The following is a 16,624-nucleotide window of genomic DNA, read 5'->3' as shown; positions in this document are numbered from 1 at the left end:
AGAGAGAGAGAGAGAGAGAGAGAGAGAGAGAGAGAGAGAGAGAGAGAGAGAGAGAGAGAGAGAGAGAGAGAGAGAGAGAAATACAAGGGTGGGGCAAAAAAAGAGAGAAACAAAAAATGAAAACGAGTTTAACCTCCATGTTGATCGTTTGATGGCCAGTTTCCTAGAAGAGGGCTTTCAGCGACCTCGTGCCAACAGTTTACCTGCCAAATAGGCAGGCGTGTTTCAGCATGTCAGTAAAGGGGAGGAAGAATCGCTCTAAACACTCCACTGAATTCCCACCCCGACAGCTGCAGGGAGCCGCATGTACACACACATTTGATTGTAAAGGGAATTAAAACGATAATCGTGAAGGGTGTCTCGTGTCTGGTTCAATCCCTCTGGCAGGCTGGTGTGTGTGTGTGACTGTGTGTGTGTATGACTGTGTGTGTGTGTGTGTGTGTGTGAGACTGTGTGTGTGTGTGTGTGTGTGTGTGTGTGTGTGTGTGTGTGTGTGACTGTGTGTGTGTATGACTGTGTGTGTGTATGACTGTGTGTGTGTGAGACTGTGTGTGTCTGTGTGTGTGTGACTGTGTGCGTGTGTTAGGGTGACCACCTGCTAGTAGTCCAAGGGGGGAAAAGTAGTATGCTTATGAGGGACAATGTGGGACAGACCCTGGCGTGCGCGCGCATTCACGCGCCATCAACAACCCCTCCCCCCCCCCCCCCCCCCCAATATTTGGCTTTCATACTATATATATGTGGGTCATTTCACGTGAAATCAGACACTTTGGGACCCGACCGACCCGGATTCCGATCATACTTGGTGTGCCTTTTCAGTAGCAAGGTAGCACCCCAGAACTGCATTGGTTTGAATCTGACACTAATATTAAGGGAGAAACAGACTAGGAAAGGTTCACATGTGAGGGTAGGACACTATACATTCAGCCTTGAATATATCAGTCAGTGTTAGTCACAAAAAGATGCCTGTGGTGTTGTTTGAAAGCTCTTTTCTGGCTCTACATATAACACAATCACCTTGGAATACAACTACTCCTCAGAATATGAATTATGATAAATTGAAAAATTAAAAATTGAATATCTAAAAAACCTATATTTTAATATGGCCAGTTCCTTGTCCAAACGTAGCCGGCAATGTCATGAGCAGCACCTAAAATGCTGGTGTTCGGTTTGTTATTCATTTCAGAGAGAATTTGACTCACAAATATGGCGTCATACAGACCACTTACTAATAATATGGTAATACCATAGTAGCATCACATGACAAAAAAAAAAAACAAAACAAAAATGGTCAGTGTCCATGGTCCCAGGTTTCAGAAAAACTAAGGCAGATGTCCATTTATACACACCAAATGATGATATGTGAATGTTTGAACATTCCTTCTCTGTGTACCTGTGCCATCTTCCCTTTACCGTACTTTAAAGAGATAATCAATGGCTACACTCTCATTTTGTACTCTACCAGTGCATTTGAAGCAACAGCTGTGCCTTTTGTAGATAATGTATAAGTACGTCCCGTTGCAGTTACAGGTTCCACTACCAGAAGCACATCCTGATGATCCATGACAAGTCTATCTGGTCTGAAGGGAAAAGTGAAGGATGGAGATGGCCCATGAGGATGCAGGAAGTTCAGTTTCACCTCTCCAGTGCTCGGCATACATTCCTCAGCACATGCTAGCCACCAGTTGCCATTATATACAGCTACAACATACCCTTTGATGCTTGAAAATGTAACACATTCCTTTACTGAGCTCACTCTTTCAACTCTGCCTTCTCTGAATGCTGAAAATGGTCTAACTTCCACTGTGTCCATTGACAATGGGCAGAAGCTGTGTAGTTTTTGAGTACCTGGAATAGTTCTTGCAGATTCAAACCTTTTCTCAGCTTCATGATGGTACATCTCTGTTGTGGCAAACTGGCAATGGATGTTCTTGACATTATCCTTGACAAATTCAAACAGTTGGTATGGCGTTACAATTTAATTGTCAATAGGACGTTGCAGACTTCCTGCACAATATAAGAACCTTAAAAACACAACAAATTTGTGCCACCACGAGGCAGATTTTCACATACCTGCAGAGTGGCACATTTTTGCCACATCACATGGCGAAGGTCCATGTGATGGCGTTGGAGGGACAGTTAAATGGCTTGCTGCACGAGCAAGTCTGCAACGTCCTATTGACAATTAACTTGTAACGCCATACCAACTGTTTGAATTTGTCAAGGATAATGTCAAGAAACATCCATTGCCAGTTTTGCCACAACAGAGATGTACCATCATGAAGCTGAGAACCTGTTGAAAAGGTTTGAATCTGCAAGAACTATTCCAGGTACTCAAAAACTACACAGCTTCTGCCCATTGTCAATGGACACAGTGGAAGTTAGGCCATTTTCAGCATTCAGAGAAGGCAGAGTTGAAAGAGTGAGCTCAGTAAAGGAATGTGTTACATTTTCAAGCTTCAAAGGGTGTGTTGCAGCTGTATATGATGGCAACTGGTGGCTAGCATGTGCTGAGGAATGTATGCCGAGCACTGGAGAGGTGAAACTGAACTTCCTGCATCCTCATGGGCCATCTCCATCCTTCACTTTTCCCTTCAGACAAGATAGACTTGTCATGGATCATCAGGATGTGCTTCTGGTAGTGGAACCTGTAACTGCAACGGGACGTACTTATACATTATCTACAAAAGACACAGCTGCTGCTTCAAATGCACTGGTAGAGTACAAAATGACAGTGTAGCCATTGATTATCTCTTTAAAGTACGGTAAAGGGAAGATGGCACAGGTACACAGAGAAGGAATGTTCAAACATTCACATATCATCATTTGGTGTGTATAAATGGACATCTGCCTTAGTTTCTGAAACCTGGGACCATGGACACTGACCATTTTTGTTTTGTTTTTGTTTTGTCATGTGATGCTACTATGGTATTACCATATTATTAGTAAGTGGTCTGTATGATGCCATATTTGTGAGTCAACTTCTCTCTGAAATGAATAACAAACCGAACACCAGCATTTTAGGTGCTGCTCATGACATTGCCGGCTACGTTTGGACAAGGAACTGGCCATTTTAAAATATAAGTTTTTTCGATATTCAATTTTTAATTTTTCAATTTATCATAATTCATATTCTGAGAGTAGTTGTATTCCAAGGTGATTGTGTAATATGTAGAGCCAGAAAAGAGCTTTCAAACAACACCACAGGCATCTTTTTGTGACTAACACTGACTGATATATTCAAGGCTGAATGTATAGTGTCCTACCCTCACATGTGAACCTTTCCTAGTCTGTTTCTCCCTTAATATTAGTGTCAGATTCAAACCAATGCAGTTCTGGGGTGCTACCTTGCTACTGAAAAGGCACACCAAGTATGATTGAAATCCGGGTCGGTCGGGTCCCAAAGTGTCTGATTTCACGTGAAATGACCCATATATATGTTAGGCCTACTAACCAAAACATTGCAGATATGGCCATTATCATGCAACCAATGTGTAGTTTTTTACTCCTAAATACTGCAAATATAAAGTACCCTATACTGTAGATCAAATGTAATCAGTTCTTAACCCCCACAGTCCTAATAAATATATCAATCTTTAAATAAATAGGCAACACTATTTAAACAATTTAGACATTGTCAGTAGACCTCCATGTGAAACAATAAGTGTATATGATTTAAATCTCTTGAAAAGACCAACTACAACTTGTGCATCTGTGCAGTTTAGCCAAATTGGTACCCATATGGGCTGTGAGACTGAGTGTGTGTGTGTGTGTGTGTGTGTGTGTGTGTGTGTGTGTGTGTGTGTGTGTGTGTGTGTGTGTGTGTGTGTGTGTGTGTGTGTGTGTGTGTGTGTGTGACTGTGTGTGTTTGTGGGGAGGGAGAGAGAGAGAGAGAGAGAGAGAGAGAGAGAGAGAGAGAGAGAGAGAGAGAGAGAGAAAGGGAGGAAAGAAAGACCAATAGAAAGTGAAAGAGAAAGTCAGTAAATGAATAATACACTACCCACCCCTCTGTCTAAAATCATACTGTCAATAGTGAGTTGGGGCCAGAAAATGTGTGTGCGTGCGTGCGTGTGTGAAGAATGTGTGTGCGCGCGCGTGCCTGCATGTGTTTTAGGAGGGTGATTCATTGTGCAGCCCTCTCCCACATATTCACAGCTGTAGTGCAGATGTGGCACCCTTCAGAGGGGCAACTAACCCCATAAATACCTCCTGAGGTCACTGGATTGATGGCAGGCCAGTCCACTGCCCTGTGTGCATGGATATGTGCTGTGAAACTTACCTGTACTCCCACTCTTTTGTGCCCAATGGTGATGACAAATTCCCCTCGGCATGATATGAAAGTAACAAAACGTATCTTATTCAGCACCACAGGCTGACCAGACTTGACCGCTTCAGTCTCTATGTCATTGTATCCACGTACTGAATGTGGATATTTTTTAAAAACGAAAAAAAAAATCATCTACATTTGTATATCCCTTTTTACACTACATGTGGACGAACTACATCTACTGTATGTATAAATACAAAGGTCCAAATGGATAAAAGTATAATGCCTTTACAAAAAATATCCATGTGTTAACGCAGTCTCTGTATATGTGTGGCATGTCCTAAACACAGAGACTAGCAGACACCTTGTCTGTAACATACCTGTCATCACAGAGCACTGTAGTGCTGATTCATGTGTGAATCAGTATCTATGAAATGTCATTGCACGCTCTATCGCAGACCTACAGTACCTGGGAAATTCTACATGCAGTGTTAGTGCGACTCTTCCTCCCTAATTTACTGGTGAACTGAGGCGAACTTGGTTCACCAAGTTCTCATCTTTGTTTTGTAGTGTCCCAAAACAATGGCATATTTCCAGGGCAATTGTAAAACAGAAGGCAAAGTTCCTTGTTTTCAATATGGGAACGTAGAATTTGCTTCTTTCAACACAGCTGTGGTTTTGTTTTTTTCGACTACTTTTATGTCAGCAAAATGAAATAATGAAGAAAAAAAACCCCGGACAAAACAGCATTCTTTTTTCAGACTAGCCCTTTCCAAACTCCCTGACTGAGAAGCAATGAGATAGTGAGTCACCACTCACACCACACCAAGCAAGATCAAGTGGGGCTGACGTATTAAAGCCAAGCTGCGCTGCATGCAATGCCACCGGGTTATTTGTAAGGACAGTGGAGGTGACGCTCCGGGTCAGAGGGTACAAGGACATGTTTCAACCCATTAGGCATACAGTACAGCTCGCAAGAATGTTTGAAATGTTGGTATGTGGAGAGTAATAGCACAAATGCATGAACGGCAAGGAAAGTGTGTGTGTGTGGTGTGTGTGTGAGAGTGAGAGTGAGAGTGAGAGTGAGAGTGAGAGAGACAGAGAGACAGAGAGACAGAGAGACAGAGAGACAGAGAGACAGAGAGACATAGAGACAGAGAAAATGTGTCTGTGTCTGAGCAGATAATGGCCTTTTGGAAAACCTGAAACTACGTACCTACTCTGTGACTAACGTCTTTTGCCTGTTGCTGCCAAATATGTCTCTCCATTCAGAGCCGGAGCAACAACAGCGCCACGGCCAGCATTTCCTGCAGAGCCAAATAAGCTACTCCCTTACCCTCAATACTACGTACAGCAGTGGCACCAACATAAACTATGCTGACACATTAAAGGGGAAAAACAACTCTCTCTCTCTCATCCAAGTCTTGGAAACACAATCCTTGTATCCCAGTGAAGCCCTTTGCACAATCCCAGTACCCAAATGGAGACTTAGATGCCGTTTATACGAATTCATTTCACCATATCATCGTGCGGGCGTCTTGAAAACTGCTTACGTTTACAAACAAGTTTCTGTCCTGTCATTAAAAAGCTGATCTGTTTTTAAAAAAGGAGGATCGGCTGATTCGCTGGTCACATGACTAATCAGCCACCACGTCACATGATCGCCTTTGCATATGGAGCATGCGCAACTGCTTCCAAAACAATCACAAAGGGATGAAGGCACCTTTTCTGTCTGTCTCCCTTCAGAGAGTAAATGAGCTAGTTGTGTCGTAACCTAGCATGTTTAGCTAACTTGCTATAGCCAAAGAGGCAAGATGGATTCACAAAGTAATCAATAATAATGTCACTTGTGCGAAATATACATACAGTACAGCATAATAGCCTACTATTCCAACTGTAAGTTTAAGTTACAAATAAAAGTACTAAGCAATCGCTGACGCTGATCTTAGGTGCCTCCCTGAAGTCTGGAGAAATGCGTGACAGCTACATCCAAACTTTGGAAGAAAAAAAACCACCTCAAAGGCGCACGGCCACCTGACCGTAACCAAAACCCTGTCCCCAAATAACTGTATGTCACATTGGATAAAAGCATCAGCTAATAATGGGCGGTGTTGTGGCACAGCTTGCTAAGGCATGCATCCAGAAATGGGCTGGCAAGTCCAAGGGGGCCCAGGTTCGAGTCCCCATCTCTCTCTCTTCCCATCATTGCCAGTGTCCTCCCACCAGGGTAACTTCAGTCAATTTTGACATGCAGTTGTAATGCTCACACTACCCTGGACTTCAGTAGTAGGCCTACCTGAGATTTTTTTCCTTTTTCAGCCTTTTCCGAGATCCTGGTCATTGTAATAGAGGCAGGTGTTTGTTTACATTTAAAAAAAAACATCTTGATTTATTCCCAATAACATCGAAAAGGTTATGCAACATCAGCAGACAACTAGCAAATAGCGATACCTTTTGGGAAAATAATTGGAGCAGGCCTATGTTAAGAAAGTTTTTAAATTAAAGGGGTGCTACACGGATCCATTGACTTTCACTAGCTTAGCGATCTCTTAACTTGTCTTAAAGCAAGACAACGGCTTACATGAAAAATAAGACACTTTACCACCTTTATAAACCCTGGCCAACGATTTTTACTGTATTAAGCCCCAAAATAGTGGCATAACCCTTTAAACGAAGTCTGCCCCCATTAGAATAGCTCAGATCTCGGAAAGGGCTGAGTCGAAAAATGCAGTATCACCGGGTACTGACAAGTCAAGGGTAGCGTGAGCAATACAACAGCATATTGAAATTGGCAGAATTTATGCTTAAATGGTCCTTTTTAAGGAGAAAAGCCCACACAATCTAAATGAAAAACAGCAGTGTCAAGAGTGAAAGCAAAAGTAAAATCATAATGTAAGTACAACACAAGCACATGCTATTTCATATCTGTTACTCTAGTTAGTCCATTAGCTAATGAGGTAAATAGACTATGTTGTTATTGAAAAACACTAAGAACCTAACAGGAACCCACCACAAATTTGATCCAACCAGGGCAGAGTTACACAGGTCTACGGGTTACTCAGATAGGTTACTTGTGTTGGAAGGAAACTGTGTTTCTTTTTTTTGTCCTTTTTTCCTTTTACTTTTACTTTTGACTTTTTGCATTAGCTGTAATGTGATGTAATGTAACGGTGAAAGTGGTCAAACCTCCGTAAGTGGAGACGGGTGAGATCTGCAGCGGGTAGTGGTGGCTGGACGTCACTGACTGCTCCTCGTTCTCTGTGATGACCTCGATGGTCTGGCACACCTCCGGGATGATCACCTGCTCCTCACCAGGACTCCGGCTCACTGAGAGAAGAAGACAGAGAGGGTGGATTCTGGGTGTTAGGGGCTAGATGTGGTCAAAGTCATTCAGCAAATGTATCTCCTGTAACATTGATTTCCAAACTGGGGGCCCGGGACCCCTGGAGGGTGGTGCTAGGTGGGGGGCAAGTTGGCAGGAAGAGTATAGCAAAAGAAAATAAATAATGAAATAAAGTAAATAACTAAAGTAGGGCAAAATAAACCAGAAATAAGCTAAACAACATGCCCATTAAGAACTGTGTCATACTAATAAAATATTGCATCTCTGATGTAGGATCTACTGTGACTGTGGCTATATCTATTATGCTTCCTGTTGCCTTTGGATGGGTTTTCGGATGTACCAACTCCATTGAGGGGGTTAAAAAAATAGTGTAGCACGTCATGTCAGAGGCCTTGGCTGGAATCTACTGGTATATAGGGGTTGTGTTTGGAAACCACTTTCCTTTAGCCCCATAATGTGCACGGCTCAATAAAAGGGGAACATTGTAAATAATCAAAGATAAATTTACATCCATAGTACTACACTACACTAAGACGTTACAGTTTTTAGTATTAAAACTACAACACTGCTTGGTCATTGCCATTTTGGTGACAGCAAATGAACAGTTTGGGTCTTGGCAATGCCTTCACACATCTATTTCACATTAGTAAGAACAAGTTCTATCAAAGATGAATGGGGACACAAATAAATGCTCTCTCCTCCAGATCAATACAAGAAAAGAGGATTTAGATGGATGTGGTGGTTGTGGTGTTCTGAAGTGGGTGGTGGGTGTTGAGTATACTCGGAATGAACAGTGGGATATTGGGAAGAGAGCGTGGAAATGTTCTGGCTTTGGAGTTGGAAGTGGCCACAGCTATTTGTGGACAACACATTCTCTGAGACCTGGGGCTGGCCAATCAACAGGAAAGGCCTCCTTCTTGTGTACACTTTTGTTCAGACACACTTACACACACTGACAAATAAACACACACACACACACACACACACACACACACACACACACACACACACACACACACACACACACACACACACACACACACACACACACACACAGCCAATGTGTCATCATAAGTAAGCAAGATAATGTTTTTTATGTCCCTCGTTCTCTTCCCTTTCTTATTTCTCTCACTATCTCTCCCCTTCTCTCTTACTAACACAAACACGAGCACGTACCACGTAGGCAGAAACATAAAATCACACACACACACACACACACACACACACACACACACACACACACACACACACACACACACACACACACACACACACACACACACACACACACACACACACGCACACACACGCACACACACACACACAAAGATGCTCACACACTCTTTGCTATCAGTTGTTGGGCTGATAAGGCTTTGCAGCCTTTGGACTTATGCTCACACTACGCCAGATACAAAGGCCACCCTGACTTTTAATCTTTAATTAAGACACTCACTTGCAGGTCTCAGCACTGCCACACAATATCACGGCAATCACAGCTCAGCCCAAGTGCCTAGTTAGTTATTATAACCACCTGTCCAGTCTCTGCCACGGCAAACCAGCGTCATCAGCATCACCAAACAGTTAGGCACAGCAACTACTAAAGTTCATAAACGGCTCCTCATGAATCTCAAGAAAAAATGATCACAGTGTCCAGTCAATTAGTCTATCCCTGCTGAAAAAAAACACACACAACGTGTTAGCACAGGAGTAAACACTTCCTGGAAAAAACTGTTTGCTTCGCGATATACAGTAATACAAGCAACAAACCAGCAGAAAACCCCAAGGCAAACTCCTTAGCTTTGTTCTGCCCATTTCAATTAACAAGTTGATCCCAATTAGCACAAACTCATCAGCTAATAAAGGAGGGGCTAATTAATGGAATCAAAACACTAATCACACAGGTATAACAAAACCATGGCAGGACTTCTACTTTTACTATTGAACCGGTTTATCCACACTGCACACACTATGGCACAGTGGCACAACGGCATCTCCTCTACACATTAACTAGGGGCTGTCTCGGAGCTGCGGAGCTGTGTGGCGATAACCTCTTATGAATTGGCACAGGTCCTAACTGTGGAACAGGCAGTGAGCAGGGGAGGGAAAGAGGGAGAGAAAAAAATCAGGAAGAGGAACAATCTGTTTTTCAGTACTGCATAATTCCACTTTCAGGAAAGACTAGAAGAAAAAATAAAACACTGACTTCCTTATCTGTGTATGTGTGTGTGCATGTAGGTGTGTGCACGCATGTGTGTTGAGTGTTCATATTGTTAGTGTACACACAGTGGCAGGGCGGAAAGGCTATGGGATTCTCCTTTATCAGAGAACAACCTCACGTAACCTAAACATTTGAGGCCAGCACAACACTCCTCCCAGTCTGAAGTGGGAAACGTTGGACAGTCTGTGTGTGTGCGTGCACACATAAGTAGGTGATATATTACCCGCCCCCCTCCCCCCTAAAAACATTCTGTCAAGTAAGCCAGAGCCAGAAAATGTTTTCCTTTCAAATGCTGAGAGGAACGTAATTGACTTGAAAAACATTGAATGGAAACAGATCCCAGTAACTATATATTGTGTCCTTGAAATACAAAAACGTTGGAATCCTTGATATTTGTCATATACAGGAACACAAAGAGAATCTGAAGAGCAAACATCACAATGCTCACACCACACAAATGCCCTGCCCAATATACATGTTTATCCAAACATAAAAGTACTTCCAAACAATATCATTTAACTCTCAGCTCGCACTGAAATGTCAGCATTTAGCAGAACTTGTATCAATATTCTACACACCCGATTCCATCAAAGTCGTAAGGCCCTTAACAAAAGCAAACGCATAATAAACAATTAAGTTGCACAGATAATACAAACACACTGCAGTCTTGCACCATCACCTCAGCGGTACAGTACATTGCTTTAACATGTCTACGACGGTGGTTTCCAAAACAACACAAGGCCTAAAATAGTTATGGAGCCAATCATAATTTCTCCACTGGGACTCTGCTCCTGGTATTTAGTTTTTTAATTCTCTGTAGTCTTCCTTCAGTGCACGTATACACAAACACACCTAGCGCACCGTGCAGCCAAATGGTTAGGGAGTTGGGCGTCTTGAATAGGAAAGTTTCAGTTTCGAATCCCATATCGCCCATGGCTGAAGTGCCCTTGAACAAGGCACTTAACCTCTTAACTGCTCCAAAACCTGGAACCAATAGCCTGTATGTATACAATACAACAAAACGTGTATTTTTATAGTGCTGCATCACAACTATGAAGTTGACTGAAAGCGCTTTAAAAAATACACATACACACATTCGCACACCAGTTCTGGAGGCTGTCAATTGTCCAGGGTTCACGTGAGAAAATATGTGCGTGCGCGCACACACACACACACACACACACACACCACCATATCTCAATACCTAAATAACTCTTAAGTCACAAGAAAGTTCCATAAAAGTGTTATGCTAAGTGTATTGTTATGTAATGCCTTATTTCTGTTCTCTGTTCTCCGTGAATATCTTCCCACCATTCACTGATACACTGAATAACTGATGGCTACTTTGGGCTGTTAAGAGGAAGTTCAAGTAGCGGAGCATGTCTAATCTTTTATCTGATTTCCCCCTACCTACTAACCAAGCAAAACAAACAAACGACATTCAAGCTCAACTTCAGCTTCAGGACCAAGTAAAATACTCGTACAGCTTTCCCTGCGAGCCTGTTTCCTGAATATGTTTGTCTATGTTTGTGTAGTACAAGCAGCTGGGTGCCTAGATTTCCCTTTGACATAAATAAAGCATCTTCATACAACAATATCTCTCCATCTTAAAAGCCACAGAAGGACACAAGCACTCAAAGCCAATGGCAAGAAAAGCAAGCAAGTCAATGGGATGAAAAACCTTCCCAAACCAATAAGGATAGCTACCCGGGCCCTCATAGTGCAGACAAGCTGCATAGTGCAGCTTTTATTTTGAAGTCTTTTAGGATGGTAGTTAATACTGTATACACAGTGGAATGCCATTGTTCCTCCACATTAGCTGACACTGAATTTTTCCGTTTATTTTTTCTTCATTTTTTTTAAATTTGTAAGTTAATTTTCATTATCATGTGTTAATATGTTTGTCTGCACCTGGAACTACGTGTAGGCTGCCATTTTGCCCAGGACTCCCTGGCAGTTTTGCGCTTTATTTATGACGGAGGTCATAATATGCAAAAGATAGGTGCCATCGCTTTCGTGCACGCTCCCGTCAATGGGCCAATCGCTGAAAATAACTCAACTGCATCATAACAATATTGCTACAGTATGACATTACAGACACGCTTAAGTCACGGACAACGACTAGGACATTTCCTTTTTGGTAACAACAAGTTATGCCTCACCCGTGCAAGGGGGCAGCCCTCAGTGGCGCCCCATGGGGAGCAGTGCGGTGGGACGGTACCATGCTCCATGACTGAGGTACCCTGAGCATGGTACCGTCCCACCGCACTGCTCCCCATGGGGCGCCACTGAGGGCTGCCCCCTTGCACGGGTGAGGCATAAATGCAATTTCGTTGTGTGCAGTGTTCACTTGTGTGCTGTGGAGTGCTGTGTCACAATGACAATGGGAGTTGGAGTTTCCCAATGGGCTTTCAAGTTTATAAAAGAGAGACGCTCTGTCTTGAAGTGTACTGTGTGAAGTGCATGTCATTACTCACTGGGGTGACTCATCAGCTCCTCCTTGATGAAGCCTGTCCTGTGGAACATGGAGTATCCATTACTGCCCTCCCATTGTGGAGACCTGGGCTCAACCTGTGGGACACGCACACACACACAGGCACAGGAGCACACATAAGGATGCACGCAGACACAGACGCACACACACGGACGCACGCACACACACGGATGCACACACGCACACACATAAAGGGACAACGAAAAAGGCAGAAGTTATGGATAAAACACAGGTGGCTTAAATGGTTTTCGATTGTTGTTTTTAGATTATGGGAGTATGTTTTGCTTATGTGATGTTCATAGTGTTGGATTAACGTGATCATCAACAACAACAACAAGCTTCCGTCACCTCCTCTCTTTGTAGTCCTGCCCCGGGGAACATGGAGTAGCCATTACTGCCCTCCCAGTGAGGAGACCTGGGCTCAACCTGTAGAACACACACGAGCACACACACACGAACACACACACACGAACACACACACACGAACACACACACAGGAAAAATTACAAAATATTTCATTAATTACAGACAGACATGTTACACTTATAGACGGTTAAATGGTTTTTGAATGGCAGATTTCCCGACCTAACATGTATACATCGTGCCAGCCTTTCATAAGTTTGTGTGAGAATGTTTTATGTTTTTTTGATGTTAATAATATTCACTTCTTTGCTTTGGGAAAAACAGCCACCAAAGAATAATAATGGTAGTATGCCATCAGGTTAGGCTTCAATGAGAGCACTATGCTGTTAAAGGAACAGTCCACCCTTTTTCAATTTTCACATATCTGCAATATTTCCAAGTATTACACATGAATGTGCAAATCATTATCTTCTCTGTGTGTTCGGCACATGACATTTTTAACATATCTTAACACAATCACTGGAAGTAATTGGTACCATTAGCATCAAGCCACAAGTGATCACTGGATGTAAGTAAGTGGCAGTTTTTCACTCTGGTGAATTTTAAAGTCCTTTATAAGTACCATTGGTACCATAGACTTCCATTGCTACGTTAAATACTGTTACGTTTATACTGTCAAACTAGAAATTGCACACGCATAGAGGAACAAATCTATGTATATTCTCACATATTCTCAACCTGTATTCTCATATGTTACCAGAGCTTAACTACAGATAAGCAAATTCCTGAAATAACGTGGAGTGTTCCTTTCATATAAACAGTGAGTTCAGTAAGTGTAACAAGTCTGCAAAATGACAAGTTAGCATTGTCCGGCTGCATATTTGTGAAAGTGTTTCTTCACCTGTGACCACACCACAGAGGTGTGTCCCTAACAGGTAGCTGGAAGACTTTTTAAATTACCAACACAGGCACCAAGAGCAGTGAATAAATAGCTCAACAATTATTGTAGGCGTACCACCCTACACTTTCGGCAGTTAAACACACCTAACATTTGTTTCAAAATGATCGAGGTGTCATTAGCTTCAGACCTGGTGAAGACAATACTGTGTGTGTGTGTGTGTGTGTGTGTGTGTGTGTGGCCTTGGTTATGTAAGAGCCAACATGGGGGTTAAAGAGTGTGTAACACGTTATGGTGTACTGTAAAGGAAGTGAACACAATCACAATACCTTTATCTTTTCCTCCCTTTCACCTCTCCTTTTGTGGCCTGTGAGAGTAAAAATGGGTCTTTAGCCTAAACCAGTATAACCACAGTGTACAATACCAAGTAAAACCATATTGTAAATGATAAGCTCCACTGGGAACTACACAGTAAAAAGAGTTTGAAGACCATATTTGAAAGCATTGGTGCAAACACATTATCTTAAATTAGTTAAGCAAATGGAACTATGCAAGCAAATAGGTATAACAGAACATAACATGAAATCGAAACTCTCATCGATGTTGATGTGAGGCAACAATTTGGCGCTTGCTGACTCGAGTAAATTTGTACCTTTTATTCGTTTGGTTAACCAAAGGTATTAGGAATTCAAATCAGGCAAGAGGAAATGACTAAAACACCCTCACTGCATCAGATTAACAACAAGAGACTAATCATGTGAAGTATTGTTTATAACTGCAGTAATAAGCCTCTTATCATCCACCTCGTAGTACTCAGCTGTGCAGCATATGGCTTAATGCTTCAATATCTAGATAAAAGTAATATGTCATAGACATATTGTGGAGGGAGATTTTAATGGCTGTCAAAGTCCAACTACCAAATAGTTCAGTGAGCAGCACAATGGACAGGAGATGGTAATGAATGGATCTCTCGCTCGGCTCACCTCTCTTTGTTTGCCGCTCTGAGGTAGAGAGCATCTTGTAAACCCTGAAGGCGTTTGTTCCTTTTTTGATGCTCTTATCTTTCACCTCCTCTATGTCAGGCAGGGAGTTCATAGCACAGCGAAAGTTGGCCTTCCACGTTTTTGGATCCGGTTTGTCAACCTCTGGTTGGTATTTCCCTACGCAACAGAGAGGAAAAAAAAGTAAAGTTCACTGGTGACAACTGTAAATTGTGCGGAAATTATGGTAAATGGTAAATGAGAAAGATGAAACAAAGCATTAATGACAGATGAAAGGGGCTCTACAGTATGGTCATTGTCCTGCCACTAGGCTGAACACACACGCACACATTTAAAAAAACAAAAACAAAACAAAAAAACACTTTTGAGGAACACAGAATAACAAATCCATAGCCTTTAATACCATCATCTACCTTTGAATATATTTCAGTACCTTGCTGATATATCATTGTTTTACTGAATAACATTGGTTTATGTGATAGAAACAGTGCAATGAATCTCTGTGTGATGTTCTCTGAATACATCCGGTATTACATGCAGGGCTGTAGTACTCGAGTCCGGACTCGGTATTGTTTGGACTCGGACTTGTCTTGGACTCGGACAATGGTCTTGCCAAATTAGGCTTTTGGACTCGCCGGGTCTGTCATTAAGTTTTGTTTAGAACACTGGCCATCATAGATTGTAAAGTGGAGCTTGAAATCCAATAACAAACAAGTTTGTCTTCACATCCATGCCATATACAGTGCCCTCCATTATTATTGGCACCCCTGGTTGAAATGTGTTTTTAAGCTTCCAATTATTATTATTTTTTTCTAAATAATATGGGACCTTAATGGAAAAAAAGAGAAAAATCCAACCTTCAATACAAGTGCATTTATTCAGTGGGGAAAAAATCCCACATAAAGAAATAATTATTTGACATCAAATAATGTGTATCACAATTATTAGCACCCCTGTTGTTAATATTTTGTACAACCCCCTTTTGCCAACAAAACAGCACATAATCTTCTCCTATAATGTTTCACAAGATGGGAAAAGACAGAAAGAGGGATCTTCAGCCATTCCTCTTTGCAGAATCTCTCTAGTCATCATCCACAAGTTCTCAACCTGGTTTTACTTGTACTCTCTCTCAGCTCACCCCACAGGTTCTCAATGGGGTTGAATGGGGAGAATTCTTTGGGGATGAGTGGCCATGGGGAGGATTTTGGCTTTGTTTTGTGTCTGGATGAACCATTTCTGTGTAGATTTTGGCCATATGTTAGGGGTCATGTGTCCTGCTGCAAGATCACTAGTAGTGTGACCAGCTGACAGATATTCAGCTGTTCGGGCAGAGGGCCAACAGATTTGATTCATAAATGTCCTGGTATTTCAAAGCTTCCAATGAATGCCATGCACCCCACAAGGTTCCCATGGCCTTTGAGTCGAAACGGACCCCCAGCAACACTGTTCACCATGGGAGGAGCTTCACAGTTTTCACTGCGCATTCGTAGTGGCACCCAGACCCACTTAGAAGTGTTTGTTGCCGAAAAAGACTCAAATGTCCAGTGTTTTGTGCAAGCACACAATCGGTCCCAGTTGAAGCCCCAATACCGCTTTGGAAGCGAACTCCACATCCACTGACGTTTCACAGTTTATATGATGCATCGGGTGAGGAAAGTGTTTCTCCAGCTGCAATTATGGTCCTCTGACCAAACAGCTTGTTGGCGTGTAGAGACAGACTTGGCGAACTCCAGACGTTTGCGTTTATGATTGTGGTGAGGAAAAGGTTTTTGTGCACCAGCTGTATTGGCGTGTAGCGCCTGATGTTGATTTGGACACTTTGTGACCCCAAGGATCTACCATTTTGTAATTCTGTAACAGTGAGCTTTGGAGATCTTTTGATTTCTCTTACCATCCTCCTCACTGTGCGTGGTGGCAAAATAAACTTGGGTCCTCGTCCAGGCTTGTTTACCACTGTTCCAGTTGTTTTTGAACTTCTTAATTATCCTCTCACAGAGGATATGGGTAGCTGCAGTTGAGTGGCAATCTTCTTGTAGCCTC

General features: G+C 42.4%; 1 protein-coding gene across 6 annotated transcripts in view; it reads right to left on the bottom strand.

Moving 5' to 3' along the window:
• Window positions 1-16,624, bottom strand: part of irf2b (interferon regulatory factor 2b) — a 29,798-nt gene that overhangs the window by 9,098 nt on the left and 4,076 nt on the right. For 5 of the 6 annotated variants that reach the window (XM_063190243.1, XM_063190244.1, XM_063190242.1 and 2 more), the window contains 5 exons: window positions 14,567-14,743; window positions 13,913-13,950; window positions 12,671-12,748; window positions 12,306-12,399; window positions 7,454-7,594 (listed from right to left, as the gene is read on the bottom strand). In XM_063190243.1, the coding sequence (XP_063046313.1) occupies window positions 7,454-7,594; window positions 12,306-12,399; window positions 12,671-12,748; window positions 13,913-13,950; window positions 14,567-14,743 (528 nt within the window). Of the gene's footprint in view, window positions 1-7,453; window positions 7,595-12,305; window positions 12,400-12,668; window positions 12,749-13,912; window positions 13,951-14,566; window positions 14,744-16,624 lie in introns of those variants that run through there. The other variant, XM_063190247.1, reaches the window with a different exon arrangement.

This window comes from Engraulis encrasicolus, chromosome 23 (genome assembly GCF_034702125.1).
Source record: "Engraulis encrasicolus isolate BLACKSEA-1 chromosome 23, IST_EnEncr_1.0, whole genome shotgun sequence".
Classification (NCBI taxonomy): Eukaryota; Metazoa; Chordata; class Actinopteri; order Clupeiformes; family Engraulidae; genus Engraulis; species Engraulis encrasicolus.
Note: the sequence above shows the minus strand (reverse complement) of the source record. Positions and strands in the feature narration are given on the sequence as shown.